The sequence below is a fragment of the Anabrus simplex genome, chromosome 5 (genome assembly GCF_040414725.1).
Source record: "Anabrus simplex isolate iqAnaSimp1 chromosome 5, ASM4041472v1, whole genome shotgun sequence".
Lineage (NCBI taxonomy): Eukaryota > Metazoa > Arthropoda > Insecta > Orthoptera > Tettigoniidae > Anabrus > Anabrus simplex.
In genome coordinates, this window is record NC_090269.1 from 295,234,915 (window position 1) to 295,257,803 (window position 22,889).

The 22,889-nt window shown below is 37.5% G+C and overlaps 1 protein-coding gene across 1 annotated transcript in view; it reads left to right on the plus strand.

The window, feature by feature from the left end:
- The first annotated feature begins 801 nt into the window (after positions 1-801).
- LOC137500999 (uncharacterized) overlaps positions 802-22,889 on the plus strand; it is a 57,282-nt gene continuing 35,194 nt past the window's right edge. The window contains exons 1-3 of the mRNA XM_068227818.1: positions 802-900; positions 968-1,105; positions 11,156-11,332. Of these exons, the coding sequence (XP_068083919.1) occupies positions 802-900; positions 968-1,105; positions 11,156-11,332 (414 nt within the window). The remainder of the gene's footprint in view (positions 901-967; positions 1,106-11,155; positions 11,333-22,889) is intronic.

Here is a 22,889-nt window from a genome sequence, read left to right on the forward strand (position 1 = left end):
AAAATAAAATATTTGACACTTGCCTTCTAATTTGCGAGTGATTTCTTGGTCCTCTTCTTGATGTTCTCATAGCATAACTTGAAACTTTTCCAGTCTCTCTGAACGCCCACACTACTGTACTAGAATTGAAATCGGCCTCAATTTCTTTCCAGGCCTTCTCTTTCAATTTCGATGTCACCATATCGGTTCAATTATTTTCTATTATATGTTTGTACCTTGATGGTACAATATCCTCCAGATCATCCTTTTCTTTCGGTATTCACAGAACGCTTCTTTGAAGTTCCTTCCATGTTTACTTCACGAGATCACAATATTATCTTCTTCTCCTCCTTCGACAGTCACGGCAATTTCGTATTTCATTTGTTGACAGTCACGGCTAGGTCAATCCCACCATTTAAGTATTATCCAGTGGGCCAAGCTATTTCATATTTAATTTGTTTTGCGGTGTTGCCACATCCAATTTTCTGAACTCCAATTACATTTGAACTACACATGTGTAAACCGAGTTCAGTTTTATACATCATGACGAAGTCGTAATCTCAGTTCATTTTCATCCGTTTGGGATGTCAGAAACGTATAACATTATAGCTATTATATTAATGCATATATACAGTATCTATGCAATTTTCTGTAATGTACATGACAATGATGACAGTTAACAATGACTCTCTTTGCAACAATGACTTCTGCGAGACAATGCAGCAGTGTAGTTCATAGTGCAATCACCAGATGTGAGGTACAGAGGCGGTACAAGTTAGCGCGCGCACTCAGTGCTCAGTGTTGATACAGAGTTGAGTGAAGATGGTTGTTACACCACAACAACGTGCTCAGTGTGTCATATGGTATGCCAAATTTTCAAGTGTAGTGGAGACCCAGCGAGCTTTCAGACGTCAGTACAATGTTAGTCATGTCCCATCACATCGGGACATTGTTAAATGGTACATGTTTTTTTGAAAATGGATTGCAGATGCCTCACACAGGTGGAAGGTGGCATGATAGCAACAAGGAGGAAGATATTCGACAAGCCATGACGCAGAGTCCACGAAAGTCACTCAGCCGCTTATCAGCAGAGCAGAATACACCATACATAACATGTCACAGGATTGTTAGGCGTTATCTTCACATGCATCCATACCGTATGCAGTGCATGCAAGCATTGACACAGCTGAATTACGGAGCTTGACTCAATTTTGTTACAATGAAGTGTGAGCGGCAGGAAGGTGACGATCAATGGTTAAAACTATGGATGTTCACGGACGAAGCCACGTTCCATTGAGTGGTCCAGTCAACACGCATTACTGCATCATTTGGGGAACAGAAAATCCACATGTCTCATACGAACTCGAAAGAGCCAGCACTAAAGTGAATGTGTGGTGCCGTTGACCTCTGAGAAAGTCTACAGACCATTCTTTTTTGCGGAAGAGACTGTTTGCGCTGTCAATTATCTTGACATGATCAAGCAGTATGTGGTCCCTCAATTACAGCAAGATGGGATACTGGACACCATTATCTATCAACAGGATGGTGCTCCACCGCATTGGGCTATCATAGTGAGGGAACAATTAAACTTCATATTCAACAATCGCTGGTGCAGCCGTGGTGGACCTATCCCATGGCCTCCTAATAGCGCTGATCTAACCCCTCCAGATTTTTTTTGTATGGGGCTGCGTCAAGTCGACAGTGTATGCACAAAGGCCACAGATACTGGCTGACCTATGGAGGGAGATTACAGCAGCCTTTCAGCAAATCACTCCAGAAATGCTGCATGCCACGTGGCGCAACATGGATTCGAGGTATCGTTTGTGCCGCACACGTGATGCTTTTAAGATTGAGCAGTAGTTTGGGACCTCAACTTCCCATCAGACAGTGCTAAGACGCCTTTCTAAACTCAACCTGAAGAAGAAAAAACCTGTAAAGAAAGCCCTCCTAACATAAAAGCATGTTGAAGAAAGAAAAAGGTTTGTTGATCTTTATCAACACTGGACACCTGTGTTTTTCTCGGATGAGAATAAATTTAATGTGTATGGCAACGACAGTGGTTTGAAACTGTGGATGGAGCCAGGAGAGGAAGTAAAGAAAGATTGTGTTGTAGAAACGAAGAAGATCATTGAAAGTGTTATGCTGTGGGGAGCAAGTACTGCTAAAGGAGTGGGAAGAATTACGGTTTGCACAGGTTCAATTACAGGGTTAATATACTGTGATATCCTTCAAATGAGGTATTAAATACAGCAAGAGATTATTTCAGTGGAGAAAATCTTGGGCCTTTCATTTTCCAAGATGACAATGCTAGCTGTCACCGTGCCAGGGTTGTCCAGGAGTGTTGAGCAGATTTGGGTATTGAGCGCTTATTGTGGACCCCAAATTCTCCCGACATGAACCCTATTGAGAATTTGTGGGCAATTATGTCTCAAAAAGTAAGTAAATATTGTTGTGCAAGTAGAGTAGAGTTAATTTAGAAAATTGTTCAAGTCTGGTACCATAAAATTCCACCTGGTACATGTGAAAAACTTGTTGAGTCAATGACACATCAAGTTAAGGCCCTTAAAAAGCCTGGACACACAAAATATTAATGTAAGATGATTTTTATATAATATGTTCTGTACAACTTAATTTAACTTTTAAACTAAAAAAAAGTTTAGTAAAACAATGAAATATACCCTCTTTGTAGTTGTTTTGACATGTATTTCATGTAAGGAGAGAATGAGGATGACCTAGCAAATAGAAAATTGAAATACATGCTGGAGTATACAGTTCAGTCCAAAAAAATAATATCCCCACCTACAAATCATTTAAGATGACTTTGTTTATATCAAGGAGTTTCATTGGCATGATCTCAGTTTTCTCAAATGATATTTGTAATCCTAGTTTTAATGCAATTTTCTGGAGACTGGTGATCTGAGCATGGACTTCTTCCATGCCAAGGGCTAAAAGAGCTAAATCATCTGCAAACCCTAGGCAGTTTGTCCATATTGAGGGTTTTGCTCCAGTTTTGATTTTAGGTGGGTTTTCTCTTTGCCAAATTTTCATAGTGTAATCTAAAGCCACACTGAAGAGCAGTGAGGATAATCCATCATCTTGTCTGAGGCCTGTATTTATTGTAAAAGCATTTGACATTTCTCCCCTGAACTTCACCTTTGAAATTGTGTTGGTTAAAGTTAGTTCAATAATTTTTTGTTAATTTAGGATGAAGGCCATTTAATCTGAGGATTTTTAAAAGAGTGGATCTGTGTATACTATCATAAGCCTTTTTGAAATCTATGAATGAAACGAACAGCTGTTTATTTCTGTATTTGTAATATTCCATTATTATTTTCAGGCTGAGAATTTGGTTTGGGCAAATTCTGAATGGGCGAAATCCTCCTTGGTATTCTCCAAGTTATGGTTCCAGAATGTTTTTTATCCTATTGTAAATTTAATAATAATAATAATAATAATAATAATAATAATAATAATAATAATAATAATAATAATAATAATAACTCCATAGGCTTCAGAGGGATGTGAAGTTCCCGTGCCAATCTCACAATCCTCTTCCACATTTTTTGATCTTGAGCCCGCTCTTCCCTTTGGAGGGTCCGGCATACCTTGTTGATCTCTTTAATAATAACATCCCAAAATAAAAGTTCTTTATTCTGTCACTAAGTATAGAATATGCAATAGAAATCATCACATACATGTTGTTTACAGATAAATATATATAATACAATTTTGGTTCATGATATTTTATTATTATTATCAGTAGTAGTAGTAGTAGTAGTAGTAGTAGTAGTAGTAGTAGTAGTGTTGTTGTTGTTGTACTGGGAGGTACACCCCAACTACACACATTCAAAAGAAGCGCCTTAATGAACTCTATCTATTCAACAAAACATGAAACTGCTACTGCATGAAGTTGGGACACTAATCAGAAGATGTCACTACTGAATAATTGAGAAGTTTGTCATTTCTAAGTTTCCTAAACTGATTGGATTTATTTTGTTTTGGTGTACTAAAAGAAGTTTAAACTTTCCTCCATAGATGTCATTACAATAAAAACTCTGGTCATGCACTCTGGTGCAAGGTGGAAGAACTTGTAATTTAAAGATGTTTTGCATTTCTAGGTTTTCATAACTGTATTAATGTTCATTTATTTTTGAGTTGGCTACACTTCTCTTTCATTCCGCCAGTTTAGAATTTGGCCAATTAGAAATTTCTGTAATTATTTTTCAGCTTATCACAGGCTTCTTGTCACGTTTTGAATTGTCCAATTAAAATTGATAGGGTGTGTCCGGATTAGCCCAGAATCCTCTCGAACCTTTCCTTCGGGTATATAAGCTGCGGCTTTTCTGGCTACCTTGTCTCTTGAATGCCGTAGTTCTGAGAGAGTGTGTGTCTCGCCAGGCAGACCAGCAGCCTAGGTAATGTCCACCAGACTTATTTTTCTGTAGCTACCTCTGCAGATTTACACGAGGGGAAAGTCCTAATTTCTAACTATGTAACCTGTTTTCTAAAATGTAAACCTTCTTTTGGCTAATGTAAAATTTCATTAATTCTTAAAACTGTAAATCAGGGATAGAAAGTGCGTTACCCTCTCAAGCTCCCCTTCTACTTGGTTTGAGGTGACTAGGATTTGTAACCTTTTCTCTGTTCTGTAAAGCGTTCGATTAATCTCCATTCTGGTCACCTCAGTAGCTTGGGATTAGCCCCTGCATCATCGGGCCGAGAACCCAATTAGGGTTTTAAAAGTCTAGGAGTGCAAGTGTACGCCTGCATTCATTTTGTGTTCGGGCCAGTAATCTAACCTGTTCTTTTTCCATGAAGGCCCAGTAGGTTGGGTAATAGATACCCCTGTGTAAAAGAAATTTAAATTGTAAATTGTGCCTAGAGAGGCCAGAGATCCTAAGATTTTGTGTAATGTTGCCTTGAGCGGGCTGTTAAAAATCTGTTAATGTTAGAGAGCATGTAAGCTCTTTTCTAAGTTTTCCATAATATTGAGAGGTGCCTTTGGAAGACCGTAAATTGTTACTGTTGGAGCCTAGTGCTCATGAGCACTGTGTATTGGGAAATATCTCTCCTTATCTGACTAAAGCAACATTTGCAAAAATTGTAAATTTGGAGCCTGAAACTCAAAAAAATTCTAAATTACCGATTGTTGAAGTTTCCAATCCTTGTTTCAAGATTGCTGTTTGTACCTGTCATGTTGTTATGTTCACTCAGTTAAAAAATTTGTTAAGTTTGAAATTCCTAAAGAAATATAACCTTTATTAAATTTTTATTTAATTCAGTATCTGATATCGTAGTTGGACCTATTCAACACCCGCACCTTCTTTCACCTCTTTCTGCTCCATGGCTATCACGGTAATTATTATTATTATTATTATTATTATTATTATTATTATTATTATTATTATTATTATTATTATTATTATTATTATTATTATTATTATTTGTTGTGATTACTTTGTTAATTTTTAAAATATCCCTTCATCTACTTTTCAGGGCACTGGCGTAAGCTGTATGCATCTCGATGGTGTTAGCTGGTTACTAGAGCCAGCATGCAACACCAAGATAAAAGTTCTTTATTCTGTCACTCAGTATAGAATATGCAATAGAAATCATCACATACATGTTGTTTACAGATAAATATATATAATACAATTTTGGTACATGATATTTGCAGTATTCTGCAATTAAATACAAACTACATCCACTTCAAAGAACTTCTTTATTGAATAAAAAGGACATTGCAACAGCCAATGCTTCAGTCTAGTTTTAAATATATTATGTAATTGTATGAAGAATTATGAAAATTGCCACAATTTTTAAAATATTATTTATTGTATTAATGAGTGTAAATTTAACTACAGCGGAAACATAATTAACTATACGTATATTCTACTTCATATGATAATATAAAGGCTCTGTCAAGCAGGAAGAACTTTTGTCTGTGCGGACTCTGAGCTCTGTGATATTACATCATCCTGGTCAAATGGAAGGCAGCCTACCACAGCGGACCAGTCTAGTCCGTAGCAGACAGGTAGACAGTTGTGAATTTTACAGAGTTCGTGGCGGACTGAAGGAAAGAAATAGCTGGTGAAATGGAGAAATTGATTGACCCAGTTCATGAATATGTTTTTTATTCGATATGATCCATAGACTCTAAAGATATGGTGAAGAAGGCAGAAGCATGGAGTGAAATTGGGGAGAAACTCAATCAAAGCATTAAGTATTACTTAATTTATTATTATATTAATTAAAAATAATACAAAATTGCAAAATACAAACAATACATTACAAAAATATCAATAAGAAGTGTAGAATATAATTCTTGTATTTCGCTACTTACAAAGGGGCATTCCCTACTCGTCACCACCAATTTCGCACAAATTTATAGAACATGCAGGGCTTGGCTAGAAATGAAAGTACCCGAAGTGGGAACTCCAGATGGTCAAGCATATAGAAAATAAAAATAAAAATGTTGACGCGGCTCTCGCATCGTATAAGCCAGTTACGTTAGTGCGCACGCCGAACAGTTGTTGGCATAGCGTTAAGAGCTCGGACTGGTAATTCGATAGCCGTGGGTTCGACTCCCCGTGTGGAGACTGGTTTTTCTGTCAGCTTTTATATTATTCATTTTCCAGTTAAGTAAAGAGGCGAATAATTCATTTTTTATTTATTTATTTATTTATATGCAAAACACATTGAAAAGGTAAAAAATTGGGATTTTATTGTCAGACTTTTTTCTACCTGCACCAAGAATCTATTGTTTGTGTACAGCCGCCAGGAGCAACCTTCACTTGTCAGGTGGAAACGAATCCTAGAGCGAAACGATTATTCACGTTTATGGCACATTCCCCAAGGAGGGGAGATAGCCAATAAAGGAGAAAAAAAGAAGAATTTCTGTTTGAACCCGTCGGGAAAGTTCGCAACTCCAAATTGTCTACAATTGTGCGCTCATTAAAAAAATGACGTCCTGTATGTTTTGCATATAAATAAATATAATAAATTAAAATAAATGAATAATATAAAAATTGAAAAAATTCTCCACACGGGGAGTCGAACCCACGACCATCGAATCACTAGTCCAAGCTCTTACCGCTTCACCAACAACTGCTCGGCGTGCGAAGTAACGTAAGTGGCTTATACGGTGCGAGAGCTGTGTCAACATTTTTATTTTTATTTTCTATACTCTTGGCCATCTGGAGTTCCCATTTTGGGTACTTTCATTTCTAGCCAAGCCCTGCATATTCTATAAATTTGAGCAAAATTGGTGGTGACGAGTAGGGAGTGCCCCCTTGTTAGAGTGATTCATGGTTGGTTCTTTGTCAAAAAAAAATTGCAAAATAGAAGTAGTGAACAGTTTAAAGATATTGACATTAAAAGTTGCACCTTTACAATACTGGAACTTTTAATGTTAATATCCTTAAACTGTTCAAAGTTGACAATACGGGATAAACATGTCATGCATTACTTGTAATATAAATAATGTTCATAAAATGTTTGACATCTTGATTCACGAACTTAAGTTATCTTTGTTAATTATGTATTCACTGAATTATTCATGAAATAATGAACGAAATGGTTTCGTACAGCATGGGAGGCATCACATGACTTTTCTCTCAATTGCCTTAAAGTGGAGAAAGCTTTGGCGGGCTGATTTGTGGTGTCTTCTTCTGATGTTTCTCTTTCATCAGTAGCGACATTATCTGTGTTAGTTCTGATAAAATTGTGAAGGCAACATGCAGCTTTGGCAATGTGAAGAGCAGTATTAACATCATACTCAGTAGGCTTAAAAAATACATGCCAGTTTTTGAGCCAAAGGCATTTTCAACATGTTGAGCTCTGTAATGTCATATATTATAAATTTGCTAAATTATAAATTTATCAATTATCAATTGTCTTGGGAAAGAACGCATTAAATAAGTTTATAATCTGAACCCTTCATCACCTGCAAACACATCAGAAACCGGGGTATCTGTCACAGGTAATGGCTCTAAAGGCAGAATTGTTTTGTTATCAACAAAATCATGATAGAATGAGGAATTCTTGAAGATGGCGCTATCGCTGTGCTGCTCATAACTATCTATATTAACAATGGAAATGTAGTAAGGATCAACTATGGCCAAGAGAATAATAAAAAAAAGTTTTATTACAAAAAACTTGAACCACTGTTATTAGGGCATTTAATTTCCACGTGTTTAACATCTATGCTTCCAATGCAGTTGGGAAAGTTCCTTCATTCTCCCAACCCAACTTCAGATTTCCTCCAAACCTCCTCCATTGGAGTGGCTAAGTACAACGGTTGTAGAACATTCCATATCTCCATGCATACTTCTTTAACTATGCTTGAAACAGTAGGGCACCTACAGTAGTGATGGGAATCACCTGCAGCCAAATATCTGAAATAATAAAAATGTAGCATAATTATTATTATTAGGCTAACTTATTGTTTTAAACTTGTCTATCATTGTTTACTTCCTTTAAAAATACTGTTTCATTCTGTTTATTTCAGTTGAAAGTGTGAAGCTGAAGTGGAAAAACTTGAAAGATTCCTATATTAAGTATCTCAAGTTTATGAGAGGAGCTACTGGTTTGGCAAAGAATTGTAAAAATTGGCCGTGGGTTGCAAATTTGGAGTTCCTCCAGGATAACGCTTCTCCGTGGCCAACTGTGTAAAATGTACCAAAGTCAAATGAGACAGAAGCTGTTCCTGTGGACAGTGGTGGGGATGCAGTAGTTGGTCCTGAAATGTCGCCGCCTCCAAAAAAGAAGCGAGCAAAAGGAAGTCAGCCCTGATGTTGATATTATTTCAAACTATTTGGACAGCAAAAGGGAGACAAAACAGAAGAAAGACCTTGACTGAACCAATTACCTTTTCTTGAGCTATGCGGAGACGTTTAAGAAACGTTCACCTTGAACACAAGCATTGATAAAAATGGAGATGACCCAAAATGTATGGCCAGGCTAAATTAAACGACATGGATGGTAAAATTGCAACTCCATCCCCTCTGTTTAACTCAAGTAGTTCATCCTGGCACACCATTCTAAACTCTGAGGAAGGGACTCACACCAAACTTCATTCAAATTACACAAACTGGCCATCACTTGGAATTCCTGCACCCTCTACACCCTCTACAGGTGCAGCAAGAGCGTTTTACGAAAATTTCACCAGTGATATATAATTGGTCGGCGTGTATTTTTATTTCACTTATTTAAGAAATATATTGTTTTTTAATGTACAGTTTTTTCTTTACTTACCTCAAGCAGGTTATTAGCCTTTACTTCATACCAATGAGTTTCCTCCAGTTAGTGGTCAGTTTCAATATTTTTGGTTCTAGGAGAGTATGTAAGTTCTCAAATTGCTCTTTAGACATTGGAAGATATATGAAAAACTGGTCTTCAATTGAACTCAATTTGCAACACAGTGAACAAAAGTAGTAATTCTTCTTTGTTGGAGGAACTGTTGGACATTTGATTAAAACAAGAAAACACAAGTTCAAGCAAGAAAGAAAAAATTGACCGTGCGAGTTGGCCGTGCGCGTAGAGGCGCGCGGCTGTGAGCTTGAATCTGGGAGATAGTAGGTTCGAATCCCACTATCGGCAGCCCTGAAGATGGTTTTCCGTGGTTTCCCATTTTCACACCAGGCAAATGCTGGGGCTGTACCTTAATTAAGGCCACGGCCGCTTCCTTCCAACTCCTAGGCCTTTCCTATCCCATCGTCGCCATAAGACCTTTCTGTGTCGGTGCGACGTAAAGCCCCTAGCAAAAAAAAAAAAAAAAGAAAAAATTGAATGAAGTCAGTACGCACTTGGTTGTGACTGGTTTCATATGGTTCGCCCTGGCTTGCCTGCATTCTATCAGGCTAACCCAGTTCGCGACGGACTGTGATCATTTTGTCCGCGCGGACAGCCCCCTTCCTGTTTGACAGAGCCTTAAATGTTGGAAATGTGAAGTTTCCTTTTATGTGTACTCTAACACAACACACTTGCCTGGTAAGTTGTGGTTCTCCTTTTTTTCCCTATGTATATATATATATATTTATTTTTTAATTCTGTGGCTCTGTGGATGATGTGGACATTTTGACTATAATGATTGCATTCCTTGAAGCAAGTGTCATGGTTATGGATCCTAACACTAGCTTTCAGATTAGACAGTTCTTCAGTTGTTTTGGTTAAGTGAAGCTACAGTATATCCATACTGTACAACTATGCCAAGGAAAAAGGTGAAAATTTACTCTTCAAGGGCAAAGAAACACAAATCAAGATATAATAAATAGTGATTCTGCTTGAAACATATTTTTCAGGTGTACTGTGTAATTATAAAGGTCTTATTTTATAACTTCCCTAATTCTAGGGTTGCCACTAGGACAAAGTCTACTTCATTTCCCAATACACTGCTTACCATCACCGTTTAACTAGTAAAAAAATGTACTATCCAAAAAATCATATTAGCATGGAATATGTATATCTCCGTAGCGTAATGGTTATTGTTATTAGCTGCCGTCCTCGGGGGCCCAGGTTCAATTCCTGGTATTTCCAGAAATTTAAGAATGGCAGGATGGCTGGTATGTTGTTGAAATGGTACATGCAACTCACCTCCATTGGGGGTGTGCCTGAAAAGAGCTCGGGACGAGGACACGAGTTTACTTTTTTATGGAAAAATCCTTCACATATAATACAAAAAGGGACCAAGAAGCAAAGTGTATGTGTATGCAACACACAATACTATAGGCTGTATAAATGGTTTCTCAAAATTAATATGGAACTGCGAAAGGCAGCTACTGCTATTTTGTCAACGGATGTTTCTCTATACCTAATGAAGTCCAAAACTGGAATAAGAATTTAGGAATTGTCCTCTGGGTTCCCACAATTAACCTTGTTATTAATATATTTGTAGTCCATATTTTTCTTTATGATACGAGGTGCAACTTCTCTAAATCCACTGCTTCCGGATGACCAGATCCCATGAGCCCATGTCACACTGGGGCGAAACAGTGGTAATTTTTTAATGATTAAATTTCCTGAATTTTATTTAGCTTTCTCAATTGGAAGCCATATTTTTTAGTGTAACTGTTGATGATTAGGTTAGTTGCTCCAATGTTAAGTTGATTCAAGCAGTCGTAACTCTCTGTTATAATGTCCCTTATGAAAAAATGATGGTTTCATTTACTGTTCACAGGACCTTGTTAAAGCTGAAGCGCAGAAATATAAGGACATAATACAACAGAAAGATAAGCAATTGGACATCACGGAAAATGAGGTAAAGAAGCTGGAAAGGGAACTTGCAGAAACAAAAAAGAAGTCCAACTCCACACCATTGAAAAAGACTGAAGAACTGCTTAATCCTTCAACAAAAGTATGTAAGGAAAGCTTTTTTCTGCTTGATCTATGCTTATCCTTCATAGCTAAGCAAATTTATAAATACATTTTGTTAAAACCAGAAAGCTGGAATCACATTATTCAAACCCAGACCATGATGTTTAGTTCTGTCCTTAGTGTGAGTATTCCTGGGTTGTGTACTTTATACACAAGACCAGAGGTCCCCAGACAGGGGGTGTGAAAGATTTGCAAGGATGCACAGACAGCATACTCAGAAGAAAAAATAAAGTGTCCTGATAAATAGAGTATTATAAATGGCATTAAAATTTGTAAATCAGTGTCTATGTACTGAAGCACAGATACAGTAGAAGTCTGCTATAGCGAGTACGGCATATAATGAGAACCCCGTTATAACGGCAATTTTTTGCTGTCCCTCAAGAGAAGAATGGAGGATACCGTGGCGCAATAAACTCATTCATTAACCTTCAACGTTCACGATTATGCCTATACATTGCCAGCCGCTGAAGTTGGCTGAACCCGGCATGCGAGACGAGCGTGAAGAGGTAGCCGGTTATATCTGACGCTGAGTAAAAGTAACACTTTTATAGACAGCAAGAATATTTTCCTGATTAATTGTCGTATTGTAGAGACGCATGGAATAGGTAATGCCACAAATTTCCAACGGGTTCTCTTCGGTATTATGATGCCAATTTTAAGTAAATGGTTATTAAACCCGCAGAAATAAAGAATATTGTGCAGACACACACAAAAAAAGATACGGCATAACGAAAGCCAATGTTCGGCGTCTAAAATTGCATACTGTACAACAAAGGAATTCATATGACTTTACAAAACACTTTTTGAGCCTGATTAAAATTATTTGATGGAGAAAGTGGAGTTTGCCTTGAACTCGGAGAAATACAGTACTATAATTTTTTCAGAATGAAATTACAAATACACTTCCAAAAAATAACAAAAAAGTAATCTGTAGTGTGGATATCATCCACAGAAATGCAAGTTTTGAACAAACTGATTGCTGTTTCATACCGATTTTAATGTGTATGGGGGTTTTTCCGACTTTCATACAAAATACCAGTTTAATGGTCAGTTGTTGGACATTATAAATTTTCCAGCTAACTAGTTGGGCCAACTTAGCACATAGGGGCAAAATGCAGGCAACCAAGAATGAGTTAGGTGGAAAATTTGTAATGTCCAATAACGGACCATTAAATTGGTATTATAAATTTACTCATTCAGGACAAATATTTCATATTCCCTGTGGGATTCAACATCTATATCATTTCATAGAAAAGTCGGGTATAACGATAATCCGCTATAGCGAGTAAATGTTTCACTGTTATGAATTCTCGCTATAACGGACTTCTACTGTACACTGATTTTTTTAATTTAACCCATTCATGTCATATGACAAGTTGTGGTTGCGCACAGTGTTTAGCCGCATGAATCAAATGACGAGCTCAGCTTGCAATGACACAGTGCCTCGCTTGTCTTCGTATATTAGGTTCCCTTTGCAGTATAGTTCCTAACAATACACACTGTAGAGAACTACAGGCATGTACTGTTGGTAATCAGTGCTGTCTGTATTTCTGTGTGACAATGGAACTGTTGAATAACAGTTTATTTTCATCAGTATTCAGTATTCATTATGCAATAGAAGCGGTTTCGCAGTAATGTCGATGAGAGATTGAAAGCACTTGATAACAGTGTTTTAGGTGGTGATTATGGCAATAATGACGTTTCGGAAAATGAATCCAAGTTTGAGGATAGTGATAGCAACAGTGAAAGTTCCTGAAGTGAGCAGAATATTGGAGAAAGTGAGAATGAAAAAGCCATGCCAGGTTCTTTAAAACATGCACAGCCGGTGACACAAAAGAACCATAGCGATTGGAAATTGAAAAAAAAAAATCCTGTTATATATCCATTTCGTGGATACAACGGTATTTCAGAAATACTTACAAAAAATGTATAGCCCACGCACCATCTGAAAGTGCAATGTTTTTAGAGATCCGCTCTTTTTGAAATTGTTTCAAATGAAACATTTATACCACAGCCAGCAGTCACTCAAAGAATGAAGAATGGGTAAATCATAACCTTCAATGGCATGAATTCAAAATTTGAGTGAATTATCTGCAATATTTTTTTTCCATCTTTTCGTGTGGCAGGTACGCTAAAACTACAGGCAGGCAAATTAAATCTGATTCCACAGTCAAGAATGTGGCCATTTATTGTGACTCAAATGGGTTAAATTGAATTAGGAACATTATCGATAACCACTGATTTGTATTTACGTCTGTCACCCAGTTGACAGATTCCCTATCAAGCATTGTTTGTAAATTTTTTGTAAATACATTGCAATAAAAAGCAAAATAAAAAATTAATATTTATTAACACACATAATGTTTACATAAATTGCAGGAAATAAGACTATATTATTTGTAATAATATTGTCACTTTCAGTGCTTAAGATAATGGTTGGTGGGTGGTACAAATAATGTCAAAACATTATCAAAGACCAAATTATACAAAAACTAATTTTTCCATATAGAGTTTCTGGATAAACTATATTAAATGTCCTTCCATTTGGAGCTAAGATGTATAGCGTGTTTGTCTTTCCAACTCTTGAACAGCCCACGTACAATTGACCATGGGACAAGGACCGTTTCTAAAGATCGGGACCTAGAACTATAAGTGATTGTCCTTGTGCCTTGTTGATGCACATAGCAAAACTGAAACAAATAGGTAACTGCAGATGTCTAAATCGAAATGGCATATCTGAAGGGATGATTTGAATTCGAATTCGTTCATGGCCCATCCATTTATGATGGTGGCTTCTATAACATTCGGCATCAGTTTCTTGACTGAGATGCATGTTCCATTGCAGAGGGAAGGAGGATTCATATTCCTGTGAAGGATAATCAGTGCCACAATTATCCGCTCCAAGATGTTAATAATAATGTTATTGTTTTTACGTCCCACTAACTACTTTTTATTTATTTATTTATTTATGTATTTATGACCACATTGGAGCACCAAAGTCAAACTATATACAACAAAGTCTTCAAGTCACTTGACAACTTTTTCCTTTCTCAAAACTTCTTCATTCAATCAGTCATCAATCAATCAATACTGATCTGCATTTAGGGCAGTTGCCCAGGTGGCAGATTCCCTATCTGTTGCTTTCCTAGCCTTTTCCGAAATGATTTCAAACAAATTGGAAATTTATTGAACATCTCCCTTGGTAAGTTATTCCAATCCCTAACTCCCCTTCCTATAAATGAATATCTGCCCCAGTTTGTCCTCTTGAATTCCAACTTTATCTTCATATTGTGATCTTTCCTACTTTTATAGACGCCATTCAAACCTATTCGTCTACTAATGTCATTCCATGCCATCTCTCCGCTGACAGCTCGGAACATACCACTTAGTCGAGCAGCTCTTCTTCTTTCTCTCAATTCTTCCCAACCCAAACATTGCAACATTTTTGTAACGCTACTCTTTTGTTGGAAATCACCCAGAACAAATCGAGCTGCTTTTCTTTGAATTTTTTACAGTTCTTGAATCAGGTAATCCTGGTGAGGGTCCCATACACTGGAACCATACTCTAGTTGGGGTCTTACCAGAGACTTATATGCACTCTCCTTTACATCCTTACTACAACCCCTAAACACCCTCATAACCATGTGCAGAGATCGGTACCCTTTACCTAGAATCCCATTTATGTGATTACCCCAGTGAAGATCTTTCCTTATATTAACACCTAGATACTTACAATGATCCCCGAAAGGAACTTTCACCCCATCAACGCAGTAATTAAAACTGAGAGGACTTTTCCTATTTGTGAAACTCACAACCTGACTTTTAGCCCCGTTTATCAACATACCATTGCCTGCTGTCCATCTCACAATATTTTCGAGGTCACGTTGCAGTTGCTCACAATCTTGTAACTTATTTATCACTCTATAGAGAACAACCTCATCCGCAAAAAGCCTTACCTCCGATTCCACTCCTTTACTCATATCATTTATATATATAAGAAAACATAAAGGTCCGATAATACTGCCCTGAGGAACTCCCCTCTCAACTATTACAGGGTCAGACAAAGCTTCACCTACTCTAACTCTAGAAATATAGCAACCCATTCAGTCACTCTTTTGTCTAGTCCAATTGCACTCATTTTTGCCAGTAGTCTCCCATGATCCACCCTATCAAATGCTTTAGACATGTCAATCGCAATACAGTCCATTTGACCTCCAGAATCCAAGATATCTGCTATATCTTGCTGGAATCCTACAAGTTGAGCTTCAGTGGAATAACCTTTCCTAAAACCGAATTGCCTTCTATCGAACCAGTTATTAATTTCACAAACATGTCTAATATAATCAGAAAGAATGCCTTCCCAAAGCTTACATACAATGCATGTCAAACTTACTGGCCTGTAATTTTCAGCTTTATGTCTATCACCCTTTCCTTTATACACAAGGGCTACTATAGCAACTCTCCATTCATCTGGTATAGCTCCATCGGCCAAACAATAATCAAATAAGTACTTCAGATATGGTAATATATCCCAACCCATTGTCTTTAGTATATCCCCAGAAATCTGATCAATTCCAGCCGCTTTTCTAGTTTTCAACTTTTGTATCTTATTGTAAATGTCATTGTTATCATACGTAAATTTTATTAATTCTTTGGCCTTAGTCTCTTCCTCTATCTTGACATTATCCTTGTAACCAACAATCTTTACATACTGCTGACTGAATACTTCTGCCTTTTGAAGCTCCTCACATACACACTCCCCTTGTTCATTAATTATTCCTGGAATGTCCTTCTTGGAACCTGTTTCTGCCTTAAAATACCTATACATACCCTTCCATTTTTCACTAAAATTTGTATGACTGCCAATTATGCTTGCCATCATGTTATCCTTAGCTGCCTTCTTTGCTAGATTCAATTTTCTAGTAAGTTCCTTCAATTTCTCCTTACTTCCACAGCCATTTCTAATTCAATTTCTTTCCAGTCTGCACCTCCTTCTTATTCTCTTTATTTCTCTATTACAATAAGGTGGGTGTTTACCATTCCTTACCACCCTTAAAGGTACAAACCTGTTTTCGCATTCCTCAACAATTTCTTTAAACCCATCCCAGAGTGTGTTTACATTTTATTTACCGTTTTCCACCGATCATAGTTACTTTTTAGAAACTGCCTCATACCTGCTTTATCAGCCATATGGTAGGCCTACTGCCTAACAGTCCTACTTTTAAGACCTTCCTTTCTATCACATTTATTTTTAACTACCACAAAAATAGCTTCATGATCACTAATACCATCTATTACTTCAGTTTCCCTATAGAGCTCATCTGGTTTTATCAGCACCACATCCAAAATATTTTTCCCTCTGGTTGGTTCCATCACTTTCTGAATCAGCTGTCCTTTCCATATTAACTTATTTGCCATTTGTTGGTCATGCTTCCTGTCGTTCGCATTTCCTTCCCAATTGACATCTGGCAAATTCAGATCTCCCGCTACAATCACATTTCTTTCCATGTCGTTTCCCACATAACTGACTATCCTATCAAATAATTCCGAATCCGCATCAGTGCTACCCTTTCCCGATCTGTACACTCCAAATATATCAAGTTGCCTATTATCTTTAGAAATGAGCCTTACACCTAGAATTTCATGTGTCTCATCTTTAACTTTTTCGTAGCTTACAAATTCTTCTTTCACCAGAATGAAAACTCCCCCTCCCACCTTTCCTATCCTATCTCTACGATACACACTCCAGTGCCGTGAGAAAATTTCTGCATCCATTATATCATTTCTCAGCCATGATTCAACTCCTATTACAATATCTGGTAAATATATATCTATTAAATTACGTAATTCTAATCCTTTCTTTATAATACTTCTACAGTTCAACACTAACAATTTTATGTCATCCCTACTTGATTTCCAGTTCCCTGTTCCCTTATCACCGCTCCCTAGGCCATCCCGTTTCCCTGAATGTACCTCCCTATTACCCTTCCAAACAAATTTCCTAACTTATACGTACCACTGCGGTTTAAATGAAGGCCATCCGAGCGCAGATCCCTATCTCCTACCCACCCATTAGGATCTAGAAATTTCACTCCCAGTTTCCCACATACCCACTCCATAGTCTCATTTAAATCCCCAATCACCCTCCAGTCAGTATCCCTCCTACACAGTATTCCACTAATAACAATCTCCGCTTTCTTAAACTTCACACGTGCTGCATTTACTAGATCCCACACATCTCCGACTATGTTGGTACTTATATCAGCTTGCCTTACGTTGTTGGTACCAACGTGAAACACTACCACCTTCTCCTTCCCCTCCTCCCTCTCTTCTACTTTCCTCAACATCTGCCTCAACCTAATTCCTGGATAACATTCTACCCTGGTTCCCTTTCCTCCACACACTTTCCCCACGTGTCTAACGATGGAATCCCCCATGACCAGAGCCTCAACCCTACCCACCTCATTTGATCCCCTCCCCTCCTGGTCAGCCCTATCTTTCCTGATAGCTGCAGAAGCTACTTCCTCCTCCCTTTTCTCCTTCCCATGACCCTGTTCCACCTGTCTTGTCCTATCCTCTACTCTACATTTCCCTTTCCTACCTTTTCCCTTCCTCCTACTTCCACGCATCTCAGCAACAGTTCCCTGTCCCTCATCTTCCCTCTGTTGTTCTACCTGGAGTGACTCGTACTGATTTCGCACAGACACCTGTCCTGAGTTCTGATCCTGAATAGAGCCCTTGGCCTGCAATCTCCTTCCCCTTAGAACATTAGACCACCTGTCTTCTACAACTCCTCCCTTTCCTTCCCCTCCCTCTTGTACACCTACTGTAACCTGTACATTGTTTGAGGGAGTCCTATCTTCCTTCCTGTCTTCTGTGAGAATCCTAATTATCTCCCTCAAACTTTCCAACTCCTCCCTCATAACCCTCAATGCCTCACCACACCCACAGTAAGTACACTCGCGCTCCTTAGCCATTCTTTAGGGGGGGAAATTTTAAATTAAAAAATAAAATAACTTATTTTGCAAAAAAATAAATGAACGGAGGGATATATTGTCTGGGATAGTACACAACAATAAGGTAATTAATATACGACTACACTACAATACTACTTAGTCGTGCTCTATTTTTTTTAATCCTACAGCCCCTAACAGGATAAAAGCTGCTGTTAATTACTGAATATCGAAAGTAATACACAAGAACTACACAATTCCAAACTGCAATTAAGCCTATCCTAATTTCAACAATATTTTAGTAAGAGTTTCTACGGATACCTCTACTACACCAGTACTACACAAATATTTTACAATAATAAAATAAGCACACTAAATTCTAATAGGATATTACTCATATACTACTGTACAGTACACTACAGTAATTTTTAAACTACTTTCAGACGTATCCTAATTACGATACCGGTACCGTACCGTATGTCACTACTAAGCACAGCAGAAATGAAATTTGCAAGAACTACTGTACTCAAAGATTACCATCGAAGCTAAATGCTTAGACAAATTATTATTAGTATTACGGTCTAATAGATATACACGAAAGATAACACACGAATATAGCAGGCAAGATACGGCACTATCTAAATGTACTGTATCTATACTACAATGTATCTACACTACATTACACTGCGTTTGGTTAAATGCTTAAGTATCAAAAGGATTGCCGTACACGAAGATAAACACGAATATAACTGGCAAGATACTATCGAATATATTATACCTTATCTTCACTACAATTCTACTGAAATGTGGTTATGTGATTATTACAGCTGGTGGATTACTATTATTTTCCCTACTCCACGGTACGGAGGAAAAAAAAAAGTGTCCTTACTTAGGCCTACTGAAAAATACGAGGTTGTCTACAATAATTACTCAAATATTTCTATCAAAACTACTACTACTACTACTCCAGGGACTTGAACTGCAATTACTGGGATATATGAACTTTATTATTATTAGCTAACCGCTGATAAATACTGAAAGATCGAGGGAGCGAAATATAAATTACAGATACTAACTACCTACTCAGAAGTACAAATGAATGGAATACAAGGTCAGCTGATTTTTATTTATATTTACTTGACTACACTACACCCTTTGTTCACGACTGTAGCCAACAATGCAATATTTGAATATGAGGAGCGACAATAATCAATAACAATACGACTGTTAACTATTACCGTGTAATCTCTTTAACTTCTTTTTAAATGGAAGTTTACAGGCGTATCGTGTTTTTTAATGTAGTAAATTATTACCTTCGCGGTAGTTTGAACGTATATCTATACGAAATACCGGAGAAGTTGCTGCAGAAGTTACGGTACTATTCCTTATGATAATCTGCCTTTGTAAGTACAACCAACGAACCTACAGATATTTACAAATATTTTTAAAGTTAATATTGTTACCTAAAGTATTACCTAAACCTAAATTCGAAACAAGGTGCACCTAGCTAGCCTACTTAACCTAGAAAACGTAATTTACTGAAGACCAACTGAATTGCTTGTTACAAAATTTAAATAATTATTACTACTCCCAATTTCTACCAACAAGCACTAAACACCACAGGTGAAGGCTTAGCCCACAGTACATTCTGTACTTAATGGGTTCCACATAGTTGCAAACCTGCAATTTAAACCAAACTTCATACACTGATGACTTAATATTATCCAGAAAGAAATATCTGGTAGTAAGACACACCTACCTCCCCTAGGCATGGAGTCCAGTGGAGTGGGATTGACATATAAAACTAATCAAAAACAATGTATATTAATGTTGAATCCATAATTCTCAGGGTCACTGAGATGAATAGTGACATTCCAGATGACATTTAAGTCCAAGTCCACCATTGCCATACAGGGTGAGAAAGGGTGAAAAAGAAAATGTCCAAAATGTTCGAGATTATTGCTGAATCTTCAGTTTTCAGGTTTGCTAGGCTGATTGGTGACAGTCTCAATGACCAGTTGGAATCATGTACATCATATCTTCTTCTTCTTACCTGGCCGTATGTATGTGCACAATGGATACTCCGAAGTATCACTGAGGGCGGGCTCTTCTGATTCTTAGAGAGAATGCCCTGCGGTTTGATGTCTCCGCCACTGGAATGCTGTCTCCTTTCAAGGCCTTTTCGACTGTACATCACCATGTTTCCCTTCAATGCCTACTTCATCTCCTTGGTTCCTCGATTGCAAGATCTCTCTTAACGGGATGATCTTCATCTCGACGTTGTACGTGTTTGTACCAGTGCAACTGCCGCTCCTCCAATTTCTCACTAATAGGGGCCGTACTAAACGATCCTTGTATATGCTCATTGCACACTCGGTCTAAGAGGATGACACCCGCTGACCATCACAGCATCTGCATTTCCATTACATGCATTTGCTAAACATGCTTCTATTGCCTTGTCCAACACTCGGAACCATAAGTGGGGGCAGGTCTAACAACAGTCTTGTACATCTTGCCTTTGAGCTTTATAGGCATCCTCTTGTCACATAAGATGCCTGTTAGCAAATGCCATTTGGTCCATCCAACATTGATGCGATGCTTCATGTCATCATCAGCCATTGTACTGGTGGTAATAATTGAGCCCAGGTATTTGAATTTATTCACTATTGTCAGTCATTCACCCGCTAAGAAAATTGTATTGAGTGGACCTTGAACTTCCAACTTGGCACAGTTACAGAACATATGTTCAGTCTTCTTACGGGTTATTCTGAGTCCATTTGTCTCCAAAGCTTTTGTCCAAAGTTCTAAGGCTACCTCGACCTCTTCACGTGTTTCACCAACTAGGACAGTACACGTCTTTGGAAAATCCACTTAAGGGGTGGGGGTGGAGGGGTGAATTAATTGAAAAATTAGTTGAATACTTTGTATGAGGATACTTATATCTCAAAACCTAAGATGTGAAAATCATTAGTATGTGGAATATCCTTTAAAAATAAAGAAACACGCATTTTGGGAGGGAAAATCAACTCACGGGAGGGGGGGCTGTGAAAAAGGAGTTTAATTCCTTTTTATGAGGATACATATATCTCAAAACTGAAGATGTTACAGTCATGATAATTGGCATTTTTAAGCTACTTTATAAATAAAGAAAGAAGCTTTTTGGTTTTCAGAAAATTCACTTAATGGGGAAGGGTGAAAGGAAGTGAAAAAATTTAATTCTTTTTATGAAGAAACGTATATCTCTAAAACTTAAGGTTATGCACGTGAAAATTTGTATTTGGAATCTCTTTTAAAAATAAAGAAGCACGCATTGTTTGGAGGGGCTGGGGAATCAACTTAATGGGCTGGGATGAAAAAGGAGTTGAATTCCTTTTATGAGGATACTCATATCTGAAAAACTGATGATGTTAAGAGGCATGAACATGTGTATTTGGAATCTTCTTTCATAGTAAAGAAATACGTGTTCTTTTGTCTTCGAAAAATGAATTTAAAAATTAGTTGAATTCTTTGTATGACAATACTTATATCTCAAATGCTACAGATATTAAAGATGTGAAAATTGCTTTTTGAATCTTCTTTAAAAATAAGGAAACACGCATATTTTTTTTGGGGGGGGGGAATCAACTTGACTGGTAGGAAAGGGGGTGAAGATGGATTTGATTTACTTTTATGATGATACTAATATCTCAAAACTGAAGATGTTACAGACGTGAAAATTAGTATTTGGAATCTCATTTCAAAATAAAGAAACACGCGTTTGTTGTTTTCGGAAAGTCGACGTTAGGGGTGTGGGGTTGAAAATAAGTAAATAAAGAGTTGAAATATGTTTATGAGGATACTTTATCTTAAAAACTGATATCTTAAAATGTGAAGCTGTTACAGACGTGAAAGTTGGTATTTTGAATTTTCTTTCAAAATAAACACGTATTTTTTGTTTTCGGAAGTCCACTTAAGGCGGGAGAGGGGTGGAAGTGAAGAAGAAGAAGAAGAAGTTGATTTATTCTTATGAGTACCGAGCGAGTTGGCTGTGTGCGTAGAGGCGCGCGGCTGTGAGCTTGCATCCGGGAGATAGTAGGTTCGAATCCCACTATCGCCAGCCCTGAAAATGGTTTTCCGTGGTTTCCCATTTTCACACCAGGCAAATGCTGGGGCTGTACCTTAATTAAGGCCACGGCCGCTTCCTTCCAACTCCTTGTCCTTTCCCATCCCATCGTCGCCATAAGACCTATCTGTGTCGGTGCGACGTAAAGCCCCTAGCGAAAAAAAAAAAAAATTCTTATGAGTATACATTTATCTCAAAAACTGAAGGGTTTACAGACGTACAGACATAAAAACTGGTAATTTGGAATCTCCTTTAAAAATAATGGAACGCTTTTTTTTGTTTTTTTGTTTTTGGAAAATTCAGTTAAGGAGCTGAAAAGAATTTGAAGAGGGGGTTAATTTTTAAAATGAGTACCGGAATATCTACATTATATGTCAAAAACTTAACACAATTAACTTCGTATTTGGAAAGTCCTTTAAAAATACGGGAACATGCACCTTTTGGAATCTCCTCTAAAAATAAAGAAACATATATTTTTGTTT